This window comes from Myxine glutinosa, chromosome 4, assembly GCF_964187855.1.
Source record: "Myxine glutinosa chromosome 4, kmMyxGlut1.1, whole genome shotgun sequence".
Lineage (NCBI taxonomy): Eukaryota > Metazoa > Chordata > Myxini > Myxiniformes > Myxinidae > Myxine > Myxine glutinosa.
In genome coordinates, this window is record NC_136264.1 from 179,054,093 (window position 1) to 179,073,333 (window position 19,241).

The 19,241-nt window shown below is 44.7% G+C and overlaps 1 protein-coding gene across 1 annotated transcript in view; it reads right to left on the reverse strand.

Annotated features, from left to right (window-relative positions):
* Positions 1 to 565: 565 nt before the first annotated feature.
* Positions 566 to 19,241, reverse strand: part of LOC137414307 (interleukin-1 receptor accessory protein-like 1) — an 833,791-nt gene continuing 815,115 nt past the window's right edge. The window contains exons 9-10 of the mRNA XM_078775336.1: positions 12,948 to 13,118; positions 566 to 2,966 (exon numbers count right to left, since the gene is read on the reverse strand). Of these exons, the coding sequence (XP_078631462.1) occupies positions 2,227 to 2,966; positions 12,948 to 13,118 (911 nt within the window). The 3' untranslated portion in view covers positions 566 to 2,226. The remainder of the gene's footprint in view (positions 2,967 to 12,947; positions 13,119 to 19,241) is intronic.

Genomic DNA, 19,241 nt, shown 5'->3' on the forward strand with positions numbered 1-19,241 from the left:
AACCATCGTCCCCCTTTCGCTCCGTGGTGCGACGGGGGACAACAACTTTGCAAAGTTATGTTGCATCAAGAATTGTGTCGCGGCACAACTTCACATTCAGTCTTCTGGAATTATATCAACAACACAATTATGATTGAGATAGGTATGAGCTGGTCACCTTTACAAGTTGCCACCATACACATTTACCCTACACTGTGTTCCATCTGAAGAAATGTGTGCTATCCGAGAGATCCCTTTCTTGGCTAGATGAACACTCTAATTATGAGTTGCTGGTCTTTTTGACTTTTTATCCGTGGATCACAAATGAAGAGTTAATTTTTGTGGAGCTAAACCTTCCAGTGCATCGAAAGGAAATTGATTGGTCATCAGTCATCACTTACCAGAATTATGAACCAAACACTACCTCAAATGATAGAAATGCCATTATGAACTAATCTATTGGCTTCACAATTTACTACAAACCCACGTGCGGAGTGGCGAGGCACACATATAGGTTTTCCGATTTACTTCCAGTAAAGTTAGCCAGGGTCACGCGCTTTCTTGCAAAGACACACAAAAACAGGGCACAAGGAGTGAGCAGATTTTATTGTTATAATCCTAAGTTACTGTACACTTTTCACAGCTAACTGGCGAGAGGTGGTTTTGCTAACTGGACTTCCGGATCGATAAATAAGAATCTTGCAAACTTCTGGCGGTAAGTGCTAATACATCTCTCGGGTTTTGTAATAACTCGGCTCGTAGAAAAATACTAGGCTTGCTCGGAGAGTTATTTTGCCTCCCAGTCGCATTTAGGGGGTTAAAATGGCATACATGGAAATTGCATTTCTTTAAAAAAAAAGGAGAAAGAAAATCGCTCTCACATGCCAGAGAACGCAACACCAAACCAGCTTGGGGAGGGGAGAGAAGGACAAGTCTATCAGGCCGACAAAAACAATTTCCGCCATTTCATTTCCCCTAGCTGGATGGCAAAAGGAAAATGAACTTCGACTTTTTTCTGACTGTGCACTGACTGTGCACAAGCAAGGACACCATGTAATCTATAGCATTTTAGCATAACGCTGCAATGCCAACATTCCGGTTCATTCCGAGTTAAAATGCGTGCGGAGGTCTATGAGTAACGATGGTGAACAAATGCTAGTCAAGTGTACTTACACTATGAAATAATAGGGAAGGGATGTGCTGGAAATATCTTTTTTTTTACAACCCTTCAAGTTTATTCCCACACACTTCCCTTCCCCTCGCATACTTCAATCAGGCAGGTGATGAAATAAGATTCAGTCCAATGTGCAGTGAGAGATGGAGGAATTATAAATCAGATTAATTGTGCGATTTTATAAAAGGTGGATGGATTTTTCTCACAAAAATACATATATAACATCTTTTTTCCCAACACAATCCTTCAGGTGATTAGCAGCAGCGAGAGGAGCGAAAGTGGTGAATATAGTTTCCTTCTTTTATTATTTAAATGAAGGAAGATACTTGGCTTCAAAACTGGTGTAGACACGTGGGACGAGATCGTTTTACTAGAATTCGGAATGTACGAAGTTCTGAACTTTCCTTCATGAACTGGAAGGGTTGTCGTTGATCTTTAGGTCAAATAGTTTGAGAAATTAAGTCTTTCTTTAGTTTGGCTAACTTCTTACCCTGTATATTCTTCTTCTTCTTGGCCACACAACCCCACTTCCAACGCAGAACCGCTCTTCAGCCGCTCTTCGCCTCTCCTTCGCGAGGATCTCGTTTTTAATCCCACTCAGAACTTTTTATTCCATAACCTCAATTGTGTACTCTGTCCCTTTTCCCCTCATTATGAATCTCCTTGCTTCCCCAATTTTTGCTTCAGCAAATATGAAAACATTCGCGGAGTCCTAAGAACTAGAGCACCAAAATCTGACTGTCCCCCAAAAAGTTTCCTTCCTGATGTACCAACAACTATCCTAGAAAAGATAATTTAAAACCATGCACACTGATGCACATAAATAACTGCCTATAGACACCAACTCCGTTGCACTCACATAGGCCGGAATCAAAATGATATCCAGAGACATTGTAGTCGCGGGCTAAATGCCAACACCGTCAGACTAGCAGAAAAAGCAGAATCCGATGAGTGTCATGAGTGCAATAATAACGACAATAATAGTATTAATAATAACCCTAATAACAATAATACAAGGGGTGGATAAATGGGCCTTATGAGTGGGCAGAGAAGAACATTTATGCATCAGAACTTCACCAAATCACGCTTGAAGTGCCGGGTGCCCGTGGAAGCAGTGGCAACACAGCACTGTTCCCCTGGCTTTCTTCTGGAGCAAAGTCTCTCCGGGGATGTCCCAGAGTCGCAGTAGCCAAGGGTGCAGAGCCGAAAGGTACACCGGAGGCCTTCGCTCGGTGCCCGTTGACGAGCGAAAGCGGGATGTTACAGTACGTGTGGTGATTGTCCAGAATCCGGGGAGACGTTTCCCCAAAAACACGTGCCACTCGTGTCCCGCTCCCATACCGTGCGTAGCACGGGTTGCAGACACTCGCGCGGGTGTCCATGCGACACGACAAGCTCGTCACCGGGCCCACGTTTTCCGCCACTGTATGGAGACTCTGGAATGGTGAAGCCTCGGCCTCGTCGAGGCAAGGCTCGCTATCACCCCGGGTGTCTGGCTTTTTGGCAGGCATGGCATAACGAAGCTTTTTCCAAAAGTGCGAGCCCAGATGACCGGAGCTTGCCCCTTTCCAGCGCACAGTCACGACGCTCTTTATACCAGCACGGAGCGCTTCAACCTCGTGGTAGTTTACGACTCCACGAAGCTCCCCGCACTCGATAATGATAACCTTCGTCTGCCCACCCTCCAGCATCATGCGGAGTCCTTCCTCGATCTGGAACAAGCTCCATCCACGGCGCAAGACGTAACTCGGAGTAAGCAGCAGGATTAGACGGCGGCTCAGTTCTATGGCACGGGACACGTCCTCCACGTAAGCTGCACACCACACAGACATTCAGAAGTGCTCTTGTATATTGGGGTGCCTATTGGTGTCAAGAAGGATTAAATGTTTTTGAAAAGGAGTTTAAAAATAAAAAAAGACCCACAACAATCAGCAAGGAATTGCTCAACATGAGGCTCATGGAAGAGCTTATACACATATCAATTGCAGGGATGGAAACAAGGAGACATTGGTCTTAGATGAACTTACAATCACAAGAGTAAAAAGAAAAGTTGAAATTAATGTTTTTTGAACCTATATTCACAATACCATCCGGCAAGTACAGCACAAGTGCCAACACCTGATCGAGAATATGATTTAATCTGAATATAGGAATGGATTGACCCTTCATGCGGAAGGAATTACACGGGTTCCTTTCGTCATCAGAGGAGTGATGATGACAACACCAACGACTAATTATGAATGCACAAAAGGGGGACCACGTACAATGCAGATGTACGAGTTACGATCGAATCATTACGTGGTACCGTCGGTCTGTTTACCATGTGCTTCATTTTCAGAGTCTTTTCGACAAAATGCCAGGAATATCTAGAGACTCGATGTCTCTGCAGGTTCCCCGGTCATCGTCATGACTGCACGGCCCCATTAACAAGCAGATGGAATGCTGTCAAATGGTCAAAGCCCTCAGTTCAAGAACGGTGCTTAAAAAAAAGCAAATAGCTGCAGGAGAGTCTGAATGTGTGTTGAAAGGCCAGCCGCAGAGGTACAACGTTTGAAGAGTGCACGTTAGAGGAGAATCTGCAGGTACCAAGGCTGCCAGCTGGCACGAAGTACGGTGTGTATCATATACGAGCAGAGCTACCCGGCGTTGCCCGGAACATAAATAGTCAGTCCCCTGTGTGTAGTGGGCTTTTTATGGTCAGAGGAAGCCACGCCCCGCTGCCACGCCCCTAGTCGAAATCTGATGCGCCCATGTTTTTTTGTCTTGAAAAGTTACCTCCCATGGACCCCCTCTTCCCTCTCTAAGTCACTTCCTTAGGCTGTCCATGAGACACAACCGAACAAAGAGACGTTCACAAATAGGGTTATAGATAGATGAAGGCTGCTTTGGTCCTCCGGGTTTAAGATTATTTGTGTCCGCAATGGCGTTAGGAGTGTTAGGAAGGTGCCCGGGAATCTTGAGGGAGTCGTTAAACCTCATCGATGCTGACCAGGGATCACCGTTTGATGAATTTCCATGTAGGTTATCACGAAGTTCGGGCTCCCTTCCATGGCCTGTTTCCTTCCCCATTCCTACTGACTCAAGAGATATCCAGGAGCCATGAAGGGCAAAAGAGCTTTGCAGAGTAATTGGGTCTTTTATATCACTGCAGAACTTTCATTTTGGATGTTCAATATTTTGTGGACACTATTTAAACCAAAAAGAGCTTTTTTTTCTTTTTCTTTTTCTTTAAAGGAGCTTCTAGATTTTTTTCCCCTTTTTTTGTATACAAGATCGAGGCTCGTGTAAGAGCTAACATTGATCACAAAAAGACAAACTGACACAAAACATATGAAAAAGGGAGCGGAAGAACAAGATGGAGGGCAGGGACATCGGGAGATCTGTCGGAAGGAAGTTCTGTGGACTCAGTTGTGCACAACGAGTCTGCTGTTTGATCATTGCTGAGGAGCTGTGACGTTGATGCAGTGCCCTAGGTAATTTGTGTATCTTGATTGAATCCAGACGACATGTGCAAAAAAGGAGAGGCTTTTGAGGAACACATATCGGGTGAAATAATCCGGCGGAGTCAAGAGTCTGCCACGGTGAATCGCAGGATGCAGGTGTGCAAGGGCCGACGTGTTTAAGAGAGGATGATCATTAAAAAGCAACAAGCTTCAAGGCAATTAAACGCAGCTAAAGTTTTACCCAGCAACTTCAAATATTCCATTGAACTCGTTATTAAAAGAAACTCCATGTTTAAACTTAAGTAAATCACTTACAATAATACAGTATTATGTTCTGCAACTGTAACTTCATGATCTGAGAAATTGATCCTTCAGTCCTTTAAGAATATCCAATTACTCTACGCTTCCATGCACCGGCCTTTCTACATCTCCATTATTTGTGACTACTCACTCCAAAAATCAACAATTTCTATTCATGCCAAATGGCATTTATGGAAAAGACAAACATTTTCTCTGCTAGAATTGAAAGTGCTTTTGCTTATTCAGTTCCCTGGCAAGTTATCACATCCCACACACATCCCCGTAGATAAGCGCTTTACGCAGTGGGGAGTCCGAGCTCAGCGATGACTCATTAAAACTTTTTGAAACACTGTGGTCAAAGCTGATGGGGAAAATTAATGGCCATCGGGCACAGGTGTCTAACTACTCAGGTAATTAGTCTGGCAGGTGTCAATGGTAAATTTGTACTGCCGTCACTTTGGTAACCAGAAAGGTAAAACATTTCAACAGTGACACGACCAATGGCCTTCCAGTTCCTCACGAGTGTTTAAAGCTTTACGATGTAGCAAGTCTAAACTAAACCCTCGCCCAAACACGACCAATGGCCTTCCAGTTCCTCACTCGTGTTTAAAGCTTTAAGATGCAGCAAGTCTAAGCTAAACCCTCGCCCAAACACGACCAATGGCCTTCCAGTTCCTCACTCGTGTTTAAAGCTTTAAGATGCAGCAAGTCTAAGCTAAACCCTCGCCCAAACACGACCAATGGCCTTCCATTTCCTCACTAGTGTTTAAAGCTTTAAGATGCAGCAAGTCTAAGCTAAACCCTCGCCCAAACACGACCAATGGCCTTCCAGTTCCTCACTCGTGTTTAAAGCTTTAAGATGCAGCAAGTCTAAGCTAAACCCTCGCCCAAACACGACCAATGGCCTTCCAGTTCCTCACTCGTGTTTAAAGCTTGAGGATGTAGCAAGTCTAAGCTAAACCCTCGCCCAAACACGACCAATGGCCTTCCAGTTCCTCACTCGTGTTTAAAGCTTGAGGATGTAGCAAGTCTAAACTAAACCCACGCCCAAACACGACCAATGGCCTTCCAGTTCCTCACTCGTGTTTAAACCTTTATGATGCAGCAAGTCTAAGCTAAACCCTCGCCCAAACACGACCAATGGCCTTCCAGTTCCTCACTCGTGTTTAAAGATTTACGATGTAGCAAGTCTAAGCTAAACCCTCCCCCAAACACGACCAATGGCCTTCCAGTTCCTCACTCGTGTTTAAAGCTTTAAGATGCAGCAAGTCTAAGCTAAACCCTCACCCAAACACGACCAATGGCCTTGCAGTTACTCACTCGTGTTTAAAGCTTTAAGATGTAGCAAGTCGAAGCTAAACCCTCGCCCAAACACGACCAATGGCCTTCCAGTTCCTCACTCATGTTTAAAGATTTACGATGTAGCAAGTCTAAGCTAAACCCTCCCCCAAACACGACCAATGGCCTTCCAGTTCCTCACTCGTGTTTAAAGCTTTAAGATGCAGCAAGTCTAAGCTAAACCCTCGCCCGAACACGACGAATGGCCTTCCAGTTTCTCACTCGTGTTTAAAGCTTTAAGATGTAGCAAGTCCCAGCTAAACCCTCGCCCAAACACGACCAATGGCCTTCCAGTTCCTCACTAGTGTTTAAAGCTTTAAGATGTAGCAAGTCGAAGCTAAACCCTCGCCCAAACACGACCAATGGCCTTCCAGTTCCTCACTAGTGTTTAAAGCTTTAAGATGCAGCAAGTCCCAGCTAAACCCTCGCCCGAACACGACGAATGGCCTTCCAGTTTCTCACTCGTGTTTAAAGCTTTAAGATGTAGCAAGTCCCAGCTAAACCCTCGCCCAAACACGACCAATGGCCTTCCAGTTCCTCACTAGTGTTTAAAGCTTTAAGATGTAGCAAGTCGAAGCTAAACCCTCGCCCAAACACGACCAATGGCCTTCCAGTTCCTCACTAGTGTTTAAAGCTTTAAGATGCAGCAAGTCCCAGCTAAACCCTCGCCCAAACACGACGAATGGCCTTCCAGTTTCTCACTCGTGTTTAAAGCTTTAAGATGTAGCAAGTCCCAGCTAAACCCTCGCCCAATCACGACCAATGGCCTTCCAGTTCCTCACTAGTGTTTAAAGCTTTAAGATGTAGCAAGTCTAAGCTAAACCCTCACCCAAACACGACCAATGGCCTTCCAGTTCCTCACTAGTGTTTAAAGCTTTAAGATGTAGCAAGTCTAAGCTAAACCCTCGCCCAAACACGACCAATGGCCTTCCAGTTCCTCACTAGTGTTTAAAGCTTTAAGATGTAGCAAGTCTAAGCTAAACCCTCCCCCAAACACGACCAATGGCCTTCCATTTCCTCACTAGTGTTTAAAGCTTTAAGATGTAGTAAGTCGAAGCTAAACCCTCGCCCAAACACGACCAATGGCCTTCCAGTTCCTCACTAGTGTTTAAAGCTTTAAGATGTAGCAAGTCTAAACTAAACCCTCCCCCAAACACGACCAAGGCCTTCCAGTTCCTCACTCGTGTTTAAAACTTTAAGATGTAGTAAGTCGAAGCTAAACCCTCGCCCAAACACGACCAATGGCCTTCCAGTTCCTCACTTGTGTTTAAAGCTTTAAGATGCAGCAGGTCTAAGCTAAACCCTCCCCCAAACACGACCAATGGCCTTCCAGTTCCTCACTAGTGTTTAAAGCTTTAAGATGTAGCAAGTCTAAGCTAAACCCTCGCCCAAACACGACCAATGGCCTTCCAGTTCCTCACTAGTGTTTAAAGCTTTATGATGCAGCAAGTCTAAGCTAAACCCTCGCCCAAACACGACCAATGGCCTTCCATTTCCTCACCAGTGTTTAAAGCTTTAAGATGTAGCAAGTCTAAGCTAAACCCTCGCCCAAACACGACCAATGGCCTTCCAGTTCCTCACTCGTGTTTAAAGATTTACGATGTAGCAAGTCTAAGCTAAACCCTCCCCCAAACACGACCAATGGCCTTCCAGTTCCTCACTCGTGTTTAAAGCTTTAAGATGCAGCAAGTCTAAGCTAAACCCTCACCCAAACACGACCAATGGCCTTGCAGTTCCTCACTCGTGTTTAAAGCTTTAAGATGTAGCAAGTCGAAGCTAAACCCTCGCCCAAACACGACCAATGGCCTTCCAGTTCCTCACTCATGTTTAAAGATTTACGATGTAGCAAGTCTAAGCTAAACCCTCCCCCAAACACGACCAATGGCCTTCCAGTTCCTCACTCGTGTTTAAAGCTTTAAGATGCAGCAAGTCTAAGCTAAACCCTCGCCCGAACACGACGAATGGCCTTCCAGTTTCTCACTCGTGTTTAAAGCTTTAAGATGTAGCAAGTCCCAGCTAAACCCTCGCCCAAACACGACCAATGGCCTTCCAGTTCCTCACTAGTGTTTAAAGCTTTAAGATGTAGCAAGTCGAAGCTAAACCCTCGCCCAAACACGACCAATGGCCTTCCAGTTCCTCACTAGTGTTTAAAGCTTTAAGATGCAGCAAGTCCCAGCTAAACCCTCGCCCGAACACGACGAATGGCCTTCCAGTTTCTCACTCGTGTTTAAAGCTTTAAGATGTAGCAAGTCCCAGCTAAACCCTCGCCCAAACACGACCAATGGCCTTCCAGTTCCTCACTAGTGTTTAAAGCTTTAAGATGTAGCAAGTCGAAGCTAAACCCTCGCCCAAACACGACCAATGGCCTTCCAGTTCCTCACTAGTGTTTAAAGCTTTAAGATGCAGCAAGTCCCAGCTAAACCCTCGCCCAAACACGACGAATGGCCTTCCAGTTTCTCACTCGTGTTTAAAGCTTTAAGATGTAGCAAGTCCCAGCTAAACCCTCGCCCAATCACGACCAATGGCCTTCCAGTTCCTCACTAGTGTTTAAAGCTTTAAGATGTAGTAAGTCGAAGCTAAACCCTCGCCCAAACACGACCAATGGCCTTCCAGTTCCTCACTTGTGTTTAAAGCTTTAAGATGCAGCAGGTCTAAGCTAAACCCTCCCCCAAACACGACCAATGGCCTTCCAGTTCCTCACTAGTGTTTAAAGCTTTAAGATGTAGCAAGTCTAAGCTAAACCCTCGCCCAAACACGACCAATGGCCTTCCAGTTCCTCACTAGTGTTTAAAGCTTTATGATGCAGCAAGTCTAAGCTAAACCCTCGCCCAAACACGACCAATGGCCTTCCATTTCCTCACCAGTGTTTAAAGCTTTAAGATGTAGCAAGTCTAAGCTAAACCCTCGCCCAAACACGACCAATGGCCTTCCAGTTCCTCACTCGTGTTTAAAGATTTACGATGTAGCAAGTCTAAGCTAAACCCTCCCCCAAACACGACCAATGGCCTTCCAGTTCCTCACTCGTGTTTAAAGCTTTAAGATGCAGCAAGTCTAAGCTAAACCCTCACCCAAACACGACCAATGGCCTTGCAGTTCCTCACTCGTGTTTAAAGCTTTAAGATGTAGCAAGTCGAAGCTAAACCCTCGCCCAAACACGACCAATGGCCTTCCAGTTCCTCACTCATGTTTAAAGATTTACGATGTAGCAAGTCTAAGCTAAACCCTCCCCCAAACACGACCAATGGCCTTCCAGTTCCTCACTCGTGTTTAAAGCTTTAAGATGCAGCAAGTCTAAGCTAAACCCTCGCCCGAACACGACGAATGGCCTTCCAGTTTCTCACTCGTGTTTAAAGCTTTAAGATGTAGCAAGTCCCAGCTAAACCCTCGCCCAAACACGACCAATGGCCTTCCAGTTCCTCACTAGTGTTTAAAGCTTTAAGATGTAGCAAGTCGAAGCTAAACCCTCGCCCAAACACGACCAATGGCCTTCCAGTTCCTCACTAGTGTTTAAAGCTTTAAGATGCAGCAAGTCCTAGCTAAACCCTCGCCCGAACACGACGAATGGCCTTCCAGTTTCTCACTCGTGTTTAAAGCTTTAAGATGTAGCAAGTCCCAGCTAAACCCTCGCCCAAACACGACCAATGGCCTTCCAGTTCCTCACTAGTGTTTAAAGCTTTAAGATGTAGCAAGTCGAAGCTAAACCCTCGCCCAAACACGACCAATGGCCTTCCAGTTCCTCACTAGTGTTTAAAGCTTTAAGATGCAGCAAGTCCCAGCTAAACCCTCGCCCAAACACGACGAATGGCCTTCCAGTTTCTCACTCGTGTTTAAAGCTTTAAGATGTAGCAAGTCCCAGCTAAACCCTCGCCCAATCACGACCAATGGCCTTCCAGTTCCTCACTAGTGTTTAAAGCTTTAAGATGTAGCAAGTCTAAGCTAAACCCTCGCCCAAACACGACCAATGGCCTTCCAGTTCCTCACTAGTGTTTAAAGCTTTAAGATGTAGCAAGTCTAAGCTAAACCCTCGCCCAAACACGACCAATGGCCTTCCAGTTCCTCACTAGTGTTTAAAGCTTTAAGATGTAGCAAGTCTAAGCTAAACCCTCCCCCAAACACGACCAATGGCCTTCCATTTCCTCACTAGTGTTTAAAGCTTTAAGATGTAGTAAGTCGAAGCTAAACCCTCGCCCAAACACGACCAATGGCCTTCCAGTTCCTCACTAGTGTTTAAAGCTTTAAGATGTAGCAAGTCTAAACTAAACCCTCCCCCAAACACGACCAAGGCCTTCCAGTTCCTCACTCGTGTTTAAAACTTTAAGATGTAGTAAGTCGAAGCTAAACCCTCGCCCAAACACGACCAATGGCCTTCCAGTTCCTCACTTGTGTTTAAAGCTTTAAGATGCAGCAGGTCTAAGCTAAACCCTCCCCCAAACACGACCAATGGCCTTCCAGTTCCTCACTAGTGTTTAAAGCTTTAAGATGTAGCAAGTCTAAGCTAAACCCTCGCCCAAACACGACCAATGGCCTTCCAGTTCCTCACTAGTGTTTAAAGCTTTATGATGCAGCAAGTCTAAGCTAAACCCTCGCCCAAACACGACCAATGGCCTTCCATTTCCTCACCAGTGTTTAAAGCTTTAAGATGTAGCAAGTCTAAGCTAAACCCTCGCCCAAACACGACCAATGGCCTTCCAGTTCCTCACTCGTGTTTAAAGCTTTAAGATGCAGCAAGTCTAAGCTAAACCCTCGCCCAAACACGACCAATGGCCTTCCAGTTCCTCACTAGTGTTTAAAGCTTTAAGATGCAGCAAGTCTAAGCTAAACCCTCGCCCAAACACGACCAATGGCCTTCCAGTTCCTCACTCGTGTTTAAAGCTTTAAGATGCAGCAAGTCTAAGCTAAACCCTCGCCCAAACACGACCAATGGCCTTCCAGTTTCTCACTCGTGTTTAAAGCTTTAAGATGTAGCAAGTCCCAGCTAAACCCTCGCCCAAACACGACCAATGGCCTTCCAGTTCCTCACTAGTGTTTAAAGCTTTAAGATGTAGCAAGTCTAAGCTAAACCCTCGCCCAAACACGACCAATGGCCTTCCAGTTCCTCACTCGTGTTTAAAGCTTTAAGATGTAGCAAGTCTAAGCTAAACCCTCGCCCAAACACGACCAATGGCCTTCCAGTTCCTCACTAGTGTTTAAAGCTTTATGATGCAGCAAGTCTAAACTAAACCCTCCCCCAAACACGACCAATGGCCCTCCAGTTCCTCACTTGTGTTTAAAACTTTACGATGTAGTAAGTCGAAGCTAAACCCTCGCCCAAACACGACCAATGGCCTTCCAGTTCCTCACTCGTGTTTAAAGCTTTAAGATGTAGCAAGTCTAAACTAAACCCTCCCCCAAACACGACCAATGGCCTTCCAGTTCCTCACTCGTGTTTAAAACTTTAAGATGTAGTAAGTCGAAGCTAAACCCTCGCCCAAACACGACCAATGGCCTTCCAGTTCCTCACTTGTGTTTAAAGCTTTAAGATGCAGCAAGTCTAAGCTAAACCCTCGCCCAAACACGACCAATGGCCTTCCAGTTCCTCACTCGTGTTTAAAGCTTTAAGATGCAGCAAGTCTAAGCTAAACCCTCGCCCAAACACGACCAATGGCCTTCCAGTTCCTCACTCGTGTTTAAAGCTTTAAGATGCAGCAAGTCTAAGCTAAACCCTCGCCCAAACACGACCAATGGCCTTCCAGTTCCTCACGAGTGTTTAAAGCTTTAAGACGTAGCAAGTCTAAGCTAAACCCTCGCCCAAACACGACCAATGGCCTTCCAGTTCCTCACTCGTGTTTAAAGCTTTAAGATGTAGCAAGTCCAAACTAAATGAAACCCTTGCCCAAACTTGAGTCTCTGTGGCCCAATTTATACCCAGGAATAGTGGCCAAACTTTATCAGTGACATTTTCCAGCCAATGTTGTATTGAGTGGTATTGCTGCGCTGTCGCCGATCACGATGCTGCAAGGGTTGTTCAGGCTGCAGACAAATTGTGAAAACCCTCGACTTTGCCAAGCGGGAACTCCACTGGCTGAGCTTTAGGCAGTGGCCCTTGAAATACGAAATGTAACAAAACAAGAAGTCATACATAAACCTAGAGTGTTTCATCAAAAAAGCGGGAGCTCTTACGATAACGCCACCTTTCACCTCTATGCAGGCGAAGGCCTGCCAAGTCAAGCGGAAAATTCCAGAATTGGAATTTCACCTGTGCACCTGCTTTCCAGAACGCTTAGTCTCTCGGGAAAAAAACATTTTGTTCCTGGTTGGGTGAAGAAGGTGCTAAAAGCAATGGAGGAAGGGGGGCTGGAGAGGGAGTTTGGAGGTTGTAATTGTGATGAGGTTGGGTTTGAAGGAAGCACGGGATAAGATGTGTGAATGTCATGAAATTTTGTCAGGAACATGTAAATTATGCAGACACACCGAGGTCGTGATGGTGACAAAAATAATGAAAAACGATTGGACAAAGTATGTGGGAAGTATGAAGAGAAGTTATTGCTGATTAGAACAAACTTATAAGCCGATGGAATATTATACCCCTCTTGCCAAATAAGCCAAATGTTTCCCACAGTGAGTGTGATGATGATAATGATCATACAATAATGACACAATATTGACAAAACCAATGATTAGGACAACAAAAACAAAAAGGAAGATGACATTGATGATGACGTTGCATTACACACTATTAGCAGGAATAAGATCTCTCTCGGGCAGAAAGAGTCGGAAGCCAAAGTGCTTTTCCAAGACGTCAGGGATGAGTTCCAAAGCAAGGTGCTCATCTTCGGCACCTTCACCGCCCCAAGCACCTCCGTCTGCCTTGGCGCAGGACACGAATGCATCGTACTCCTTGTTGTCTGTGGGATTGGGGAGGGATCAGACATGGGGGTTAGGATCAGACATGGGGGTTAGGATCAGACATGGGGGTTAGGATCAGACATGGGGGTTAGGATCAGACATGGGGGTTAGGATCAGACATGGCGGTTAGGATCAGACATGGAGGTTAGGATCAGACATGGGGGTTAGGATCAGACATGGTGGTTAGGATCAGACATGGGGGTTAGGATCAGACATGGTGGTTAGGATCAGACATGGCGGTTAGGATCAGACATGGTGGTTAGGATCAGACATGGCGGTTAGGATCAGACATGGCGGTTAGGATCAGACATGGGGGTTAGGATCAGACATGGCGGTTAGGATCAGACATGGCGGTTAGGATCAGACATGGGGGTTAGGATCAGACATGGTGGTTAGGATAAGACATGGCGATTAGGATCAGACTTGGCAGTTAGGATCAGACTTGGTGGTTAGGATCAGACATGGGGGTTAGGATCAGACATGGTGATTAGGATCAGGCATGGCGGTTAGGATCAGACATTGCGGTTAGGATCAGACATGGCGGTTAGGATCAGACATGGCGGTTAGGATCAGACATGGGGGTTAGGATCAGACATGGGGGTTAGGGTCAGACTTGGTGGTTAGGATCAGACATTGCGGTGAGGATCAGACATGGGGGTTAGGATCAGACATGGCGGTTAGGATCAGGCAAGGCGGTTAGGATCAGACATGGCAGTTAGGCTCAGACATGGCGGTTAGGATCAGACATGGGGGTTAGGATCAGACATGGGGGTTAGGAGCAGACATGGCGGTTAGGATCAGACATGGCAGTTAGGATCAGGCATGGCGGTTAGGATAAGGCATGGTGGTTAGGATCAGACATGGCGGTTAGGATCAGACATGGGGGTTAGGATCAGACATGGCGGTTAGGATAAGACATGGCAGTTAGGATCAGACTTGGCGGTTAGGATCAGACTTGGTGGTTAGGATCAGACATGGCGGTGAGGATCAGACATGGGGGTTAGGATCAGACATGGCGATTAGGATCAGGCATGGCGGTTAGGATCAGACATGGCGGTTAGGATCAGACATGGGGGTTAGGATCAGACATGGGGGTTAGGATCAGACTTGGTGGTTAGGATCAGACATGGCAGTGAGGATCAGACATGGGGGTTAGGATCAGACATGGCGGTTAGGATCAGGCATGGCGGTTAGGATCAGACATGGCGGTTAGGATCTGACATGGGGGTTAGGATCAGACATAGCGGTTAGGATCAGACATGGTGGTTAGGATCAGACATGGTGGTTAGGATCAGACATAGTGGTTAGGATCAGACATAGCGGTTGGGATCAGACATGGTGGTTAGGATCAGACATGGTGGTTCGGATCAGACATGGCGGTTAGGATCAGACATGGCGGGTGGATCAGACATGGCGGTTAGGATCACACATGGTGGTTAGGATCAGACATGGTGGTTAGGATCAGACATGGTGGTTAGGATCAGACATAGCATTTAGGATTAGACATGGCGGTTAGGATCAGACATGGTGGTTAGGATCAGACATAGCGGTTAGGATCAGACATGGTGGTTAGGATCAGACATGGTCGTTAGGATCAGACATGGTGGTTCTCTCCTCTCTCAGGGTGAGTGGTTGAGGGGCATACTGACACGTTCCCTAGCTCCGTTATTCCACTGTAACATCCTCGTACCTATTGATGTCAATCTGTTTTGGTACTGACTGCTTTTGTTTAATTTTTTTAAAGTTTAAAATGTCAACTGAGTAACAACATGGCGTGATTCATCAGCACTTCCGTGCACTGTTGGTTGAATAATCGATCAAACTTGCTGATGTTGTTTCTGACGAAGGGGGCTTGTTTACAGAAACGTTTGCAATGTTATCCCACTTCAGTTAAAGTTCCATAGCAGAAACCTCAGGTATATTTCAAGAGTTAGCCAGTCTCAGATTCCATTGCAGGTGCAGTATACCACAGCTTGCACACAGGTGCAGGTACAAGGGAATGTACCAGAGTCTTGAACTTTTCCAGCAGTTTCTCACCTGACTATGTGTACGGAGTCACACCAGGGCACTCGTATTACAAAGCTTGTTTAAACAATGCCCTTGATTGAAGAACCCTGATTTAAAGACTGCTCCTAATGATTCACCAAATTGCTGGCATCCAGCATGCTCTCTGATTGAGCTCGAAGCTTGCCCTAATTATCATCTTGTAAGGCTTAGCATCAGTGCAGTGGTTATAGCATCCAACCAGTGATCAGAAGTCTTGCTGTTTTAATCCCATCACTTCAATAGCATGCTCAACTACCTGATGAATGGGGTCTGTTAAAACGCCATGCCTATGCAATGACATGCTGGTGTCCATGACAATAATAGCTACATTATGAGGTTACAATTGAGGCTAGCCCTTCTGTCCGAGTGAACAGGTTTGCTTTGCAACATAACATTACATTTTAAAACATGGAATACTTAAATACTTGTAATATATAATATGTAATATATATAATATAATATGTAATATATATATATATATATATATATATATATATATATATTCTGTAAAGTTGTTGCACACGGCTGGGATAGAGGGTAGAGGAGTAGCAGCTGAAACCTGAATGCTATCCAACTTCCTCCTGATATCTCCATCTTTACAAATTCAGGTTCCTCCTGATCGCTCCATCTTTATCTATTCAGGTTCCTCCTGATGAGTCCATCTTTACCTATACAGGTTCCTCCTGATGACTCCAACTTTACCTATGCAAGTTCCTCCTGATGACTCCATCTTTACCTATGCAAGTTACTCCTGATGACTCCATCGTCACTTATTAAAGTTACTCCTGATGACTCCATCTTTACCAATTCAAGTTCCTCCTGATGACTCCATCTTTACCTTTGCAAGTTACTCCTGATGACTCCATCTTTACCTATTCAGGTTCCTCCTGATGACTCCATCTTTACCGATTCAGGTTCCTCCTGATGGCTCCATCTTTACCTATCACGGTTCCTCCTGATGACTCCATCTTTACCTATTCAGGTTCCTCCTGATGACTCCATCTTTACCTATTCAGGTTCCTCCTGATGACTCCATCTTTACCAATTCAAGTTCCTCCTGATGACTCCACCTTTACCTATTAAAGTTACTCCTGATGACTCCATCTTTACCTATTCAGGTTCCTCCTGATGACTCCATCTTTACCTATGCAAGTTACTCCTGATGACTCCATCTTTACCAATTCAGGTTCCCCCTGATGACTCCATCTTTACCTATTCAGGTTCCTCCTGATGACTCCATCTTTACCTATGCAAGTTACTCCTGATGACTCCATCTTTACCTAATCAGGTTCCTCCTGATGACTCCATCTTTACCTATTCAGGTTCCTCCTGATGACTCCATCTTTACCTATTCAGGTTCCTCCTGATGGCTCCATCTTTACCTATCACGGTTCCTCCTGATGACTCCATCTTTACCTATTCAGGTTCCTCCTGATGACTCCACCTTTACCTATTAAAGTTCCTCCTGATGACTCCATCATCACTTATTAAAGTTACTCCTGATGACTCCATCTTTACCTATTCAAGTTCCTCCTGATGACTCCATCTTTACCTATTCAGGTTCCTCCTGATGACTCCATCTTTACCTATTCAGGTTCCTCCTGATGACTCCATCTTTACCTATTAAAGTTCTTCCTGATGACTCCATCTTTACCTATTCAAGTTCTTCCTGATGACTCCATCTTTACCTATTACGGTCCCTGCTGATTGTTTTTATTTTTTTCAATTTGCAAAATGCCATTGTCATCGAGTCATGAATAATAAATCGCCGTAAAGGCCTAGCTTAGTGCTAGACGTAATGACGTCCCAGCAAAAACAGCGTGGCAGACAGAGGGACGGACGGAGAATTCAGCTACTTTATTATATAGATTACAAAACCATTTGTTGCAGTAATCTTACTATAATTCACCAAATGTCCATCCGCCTGTCTGTCCGTTCGAAGGTACCGTAAAAACTGCTGAACCGATCGCAACGATATTTTGGTTGGGTAATCCTGGGATCCCCTGGAGTAAAATAGGCTATTTAGTTTTCCCAATTTCAGCTTTGGTCTCCAGCATTCTCAGGTTTGGACTCCCGCATAACATTCGCGTTCGCATAACGTTCATTGTGACGATGTTTCCATTGTGACGATGTTGTTTTCCCGGGTGCCGCACAAACGGCTGCACCGATCGCTGCACAGCTGCACCGATCGAACTCGGTGACCTCGGACAAAGACCTTTTGTAAGGACATGGGTTGAATCCCTGCTTGAGAGAATTCCAACCCCCTCCCCGCCATCAGGGCCGTCTCTCCAACTCACAATCCCACGAGATATGCGGAAAGGACGACCCAAAACCAATATAAACATCATTAAACATCATTCGTATATAAGCATCATTAAAAGTAAATAATGACCTCGGCCAAAGTTCAAACGCCGTTTAATCTCCACATGAGAGAATTCCACAAAGCTATTTGGGCGGTGAATACGCTAACAGATCGCTGTCCCCATCGATCTTGCCAAGGCCGTAACACCTATCAGCTCAAAATCCTTTTAACTGTTCATTTGGTACAGTTGCACATATCGGGAATTAATCACACGTATTGGGAGTACATACGACATAGCGATTGTGAACACGATTATCGATCACGATTCACGATCATAGTGTATCGATCACGATTTGAAACACGACGGAATAATATTTACCGATATGAACAGTGATGTGGCTTTTATTGAAATTCTACAAATACTGTTTAGATTTTGATGCTTTGCGTGTGATATGATTCAACGGATGTTTAAATTAATCGTTTAAAATAAAAAAAGCCTTCAACTTCTGATATTTTTCCTTTTCATTTGGGCTTCCCAATTGGAGCCCCGCCCATAGTGCGGGTACCGTTGCTAGTTAACCATAACACATCATTTTGCCTTCGCTATAAGAGCTTGTTCAGCCCCTCGATGCAGACACTGAACTAAAGGCCCAAAGAGGCGACAACACGGGAGAATCCATAAATGGAAAATAATGATTGATGTACTGAATAAAACAAATAAATAACAACTTTTTACCTTCTTTCGGATACTTTCACACAAAGGCCTACTCCAATAACAATACGATTTCACACATTGTCCACCAAATCCATCAGCGCTGCACCCTCTCTCTCAAGGAGGGTGCACCTGCCTGCATGGTAGTTATTTGACTGAACAATCTACCAATACAATACAATGTCAGTTTGTGTGTTTGTACTGATGACAATTTGAGTCGAGTTTTAAAGGCCAATCTTTTAACACGAAGGTGTGTTCATTACGCTCTATTTTTGAGTATAAAACACACTCTATAAATATTTTTCATAAAACAGTAATAACGTCTCCTCTATTGGAATTGTAGATGGTGGCTTGCAAACCAAGCCTCAAGGGTGGTGTACAGAAGCGTTTTTTTAAATAACAATAAATACAAGGGGCAGGGAGGTGAAATTTGATGCATGTGATGTGCAACGCATGCAGGGTAAAACGAGTATTTATTCACGTCCGTATAATGTGTAATAAATAAAGAGGATATAAGCACACCTGACACTCGGCTGAGGCTTCAGATTTCGGCATGCTTATTAGGCTGTACCATCAAATAAACTGTTCCAAACTGGCATTGTTGATGGGCTTTTACACTCGTTATATAATATCGAACATTGTAAGTTTCAATGTACAATTTTAACTGAAAAATAAAGAAATATGTCGTGTATAGCACGATACTTGCGAAATCCCTAAAATAAGTTGTTGGCCTATGATGACCTCAAAAATACTTGGTGGTTGAATTCAGTGACCTGGTAAGCAAGTCCTCTTAAATTTCAAGTCAATCAGATGAAAATTGAGGATTTTAGAAATCTGGCCTATGTTGACCTTTTGGCCTATGTTGACCTCAAAAATAGTTGGGGTTGAATTAAGTGTCCAGATATGCAAATCCTCTTAAATTTCAAGTTAATTGGATAAAAATTGAGGATTTTAGAAATTAGACAAAGTTGGTGACGTTTGGCCGATGTTGACCTATTGACCTTTTGATCCCCAAAACAATAAGCTTCTTGCTTATGACCAACCCTACCATTTGGTGAAGTT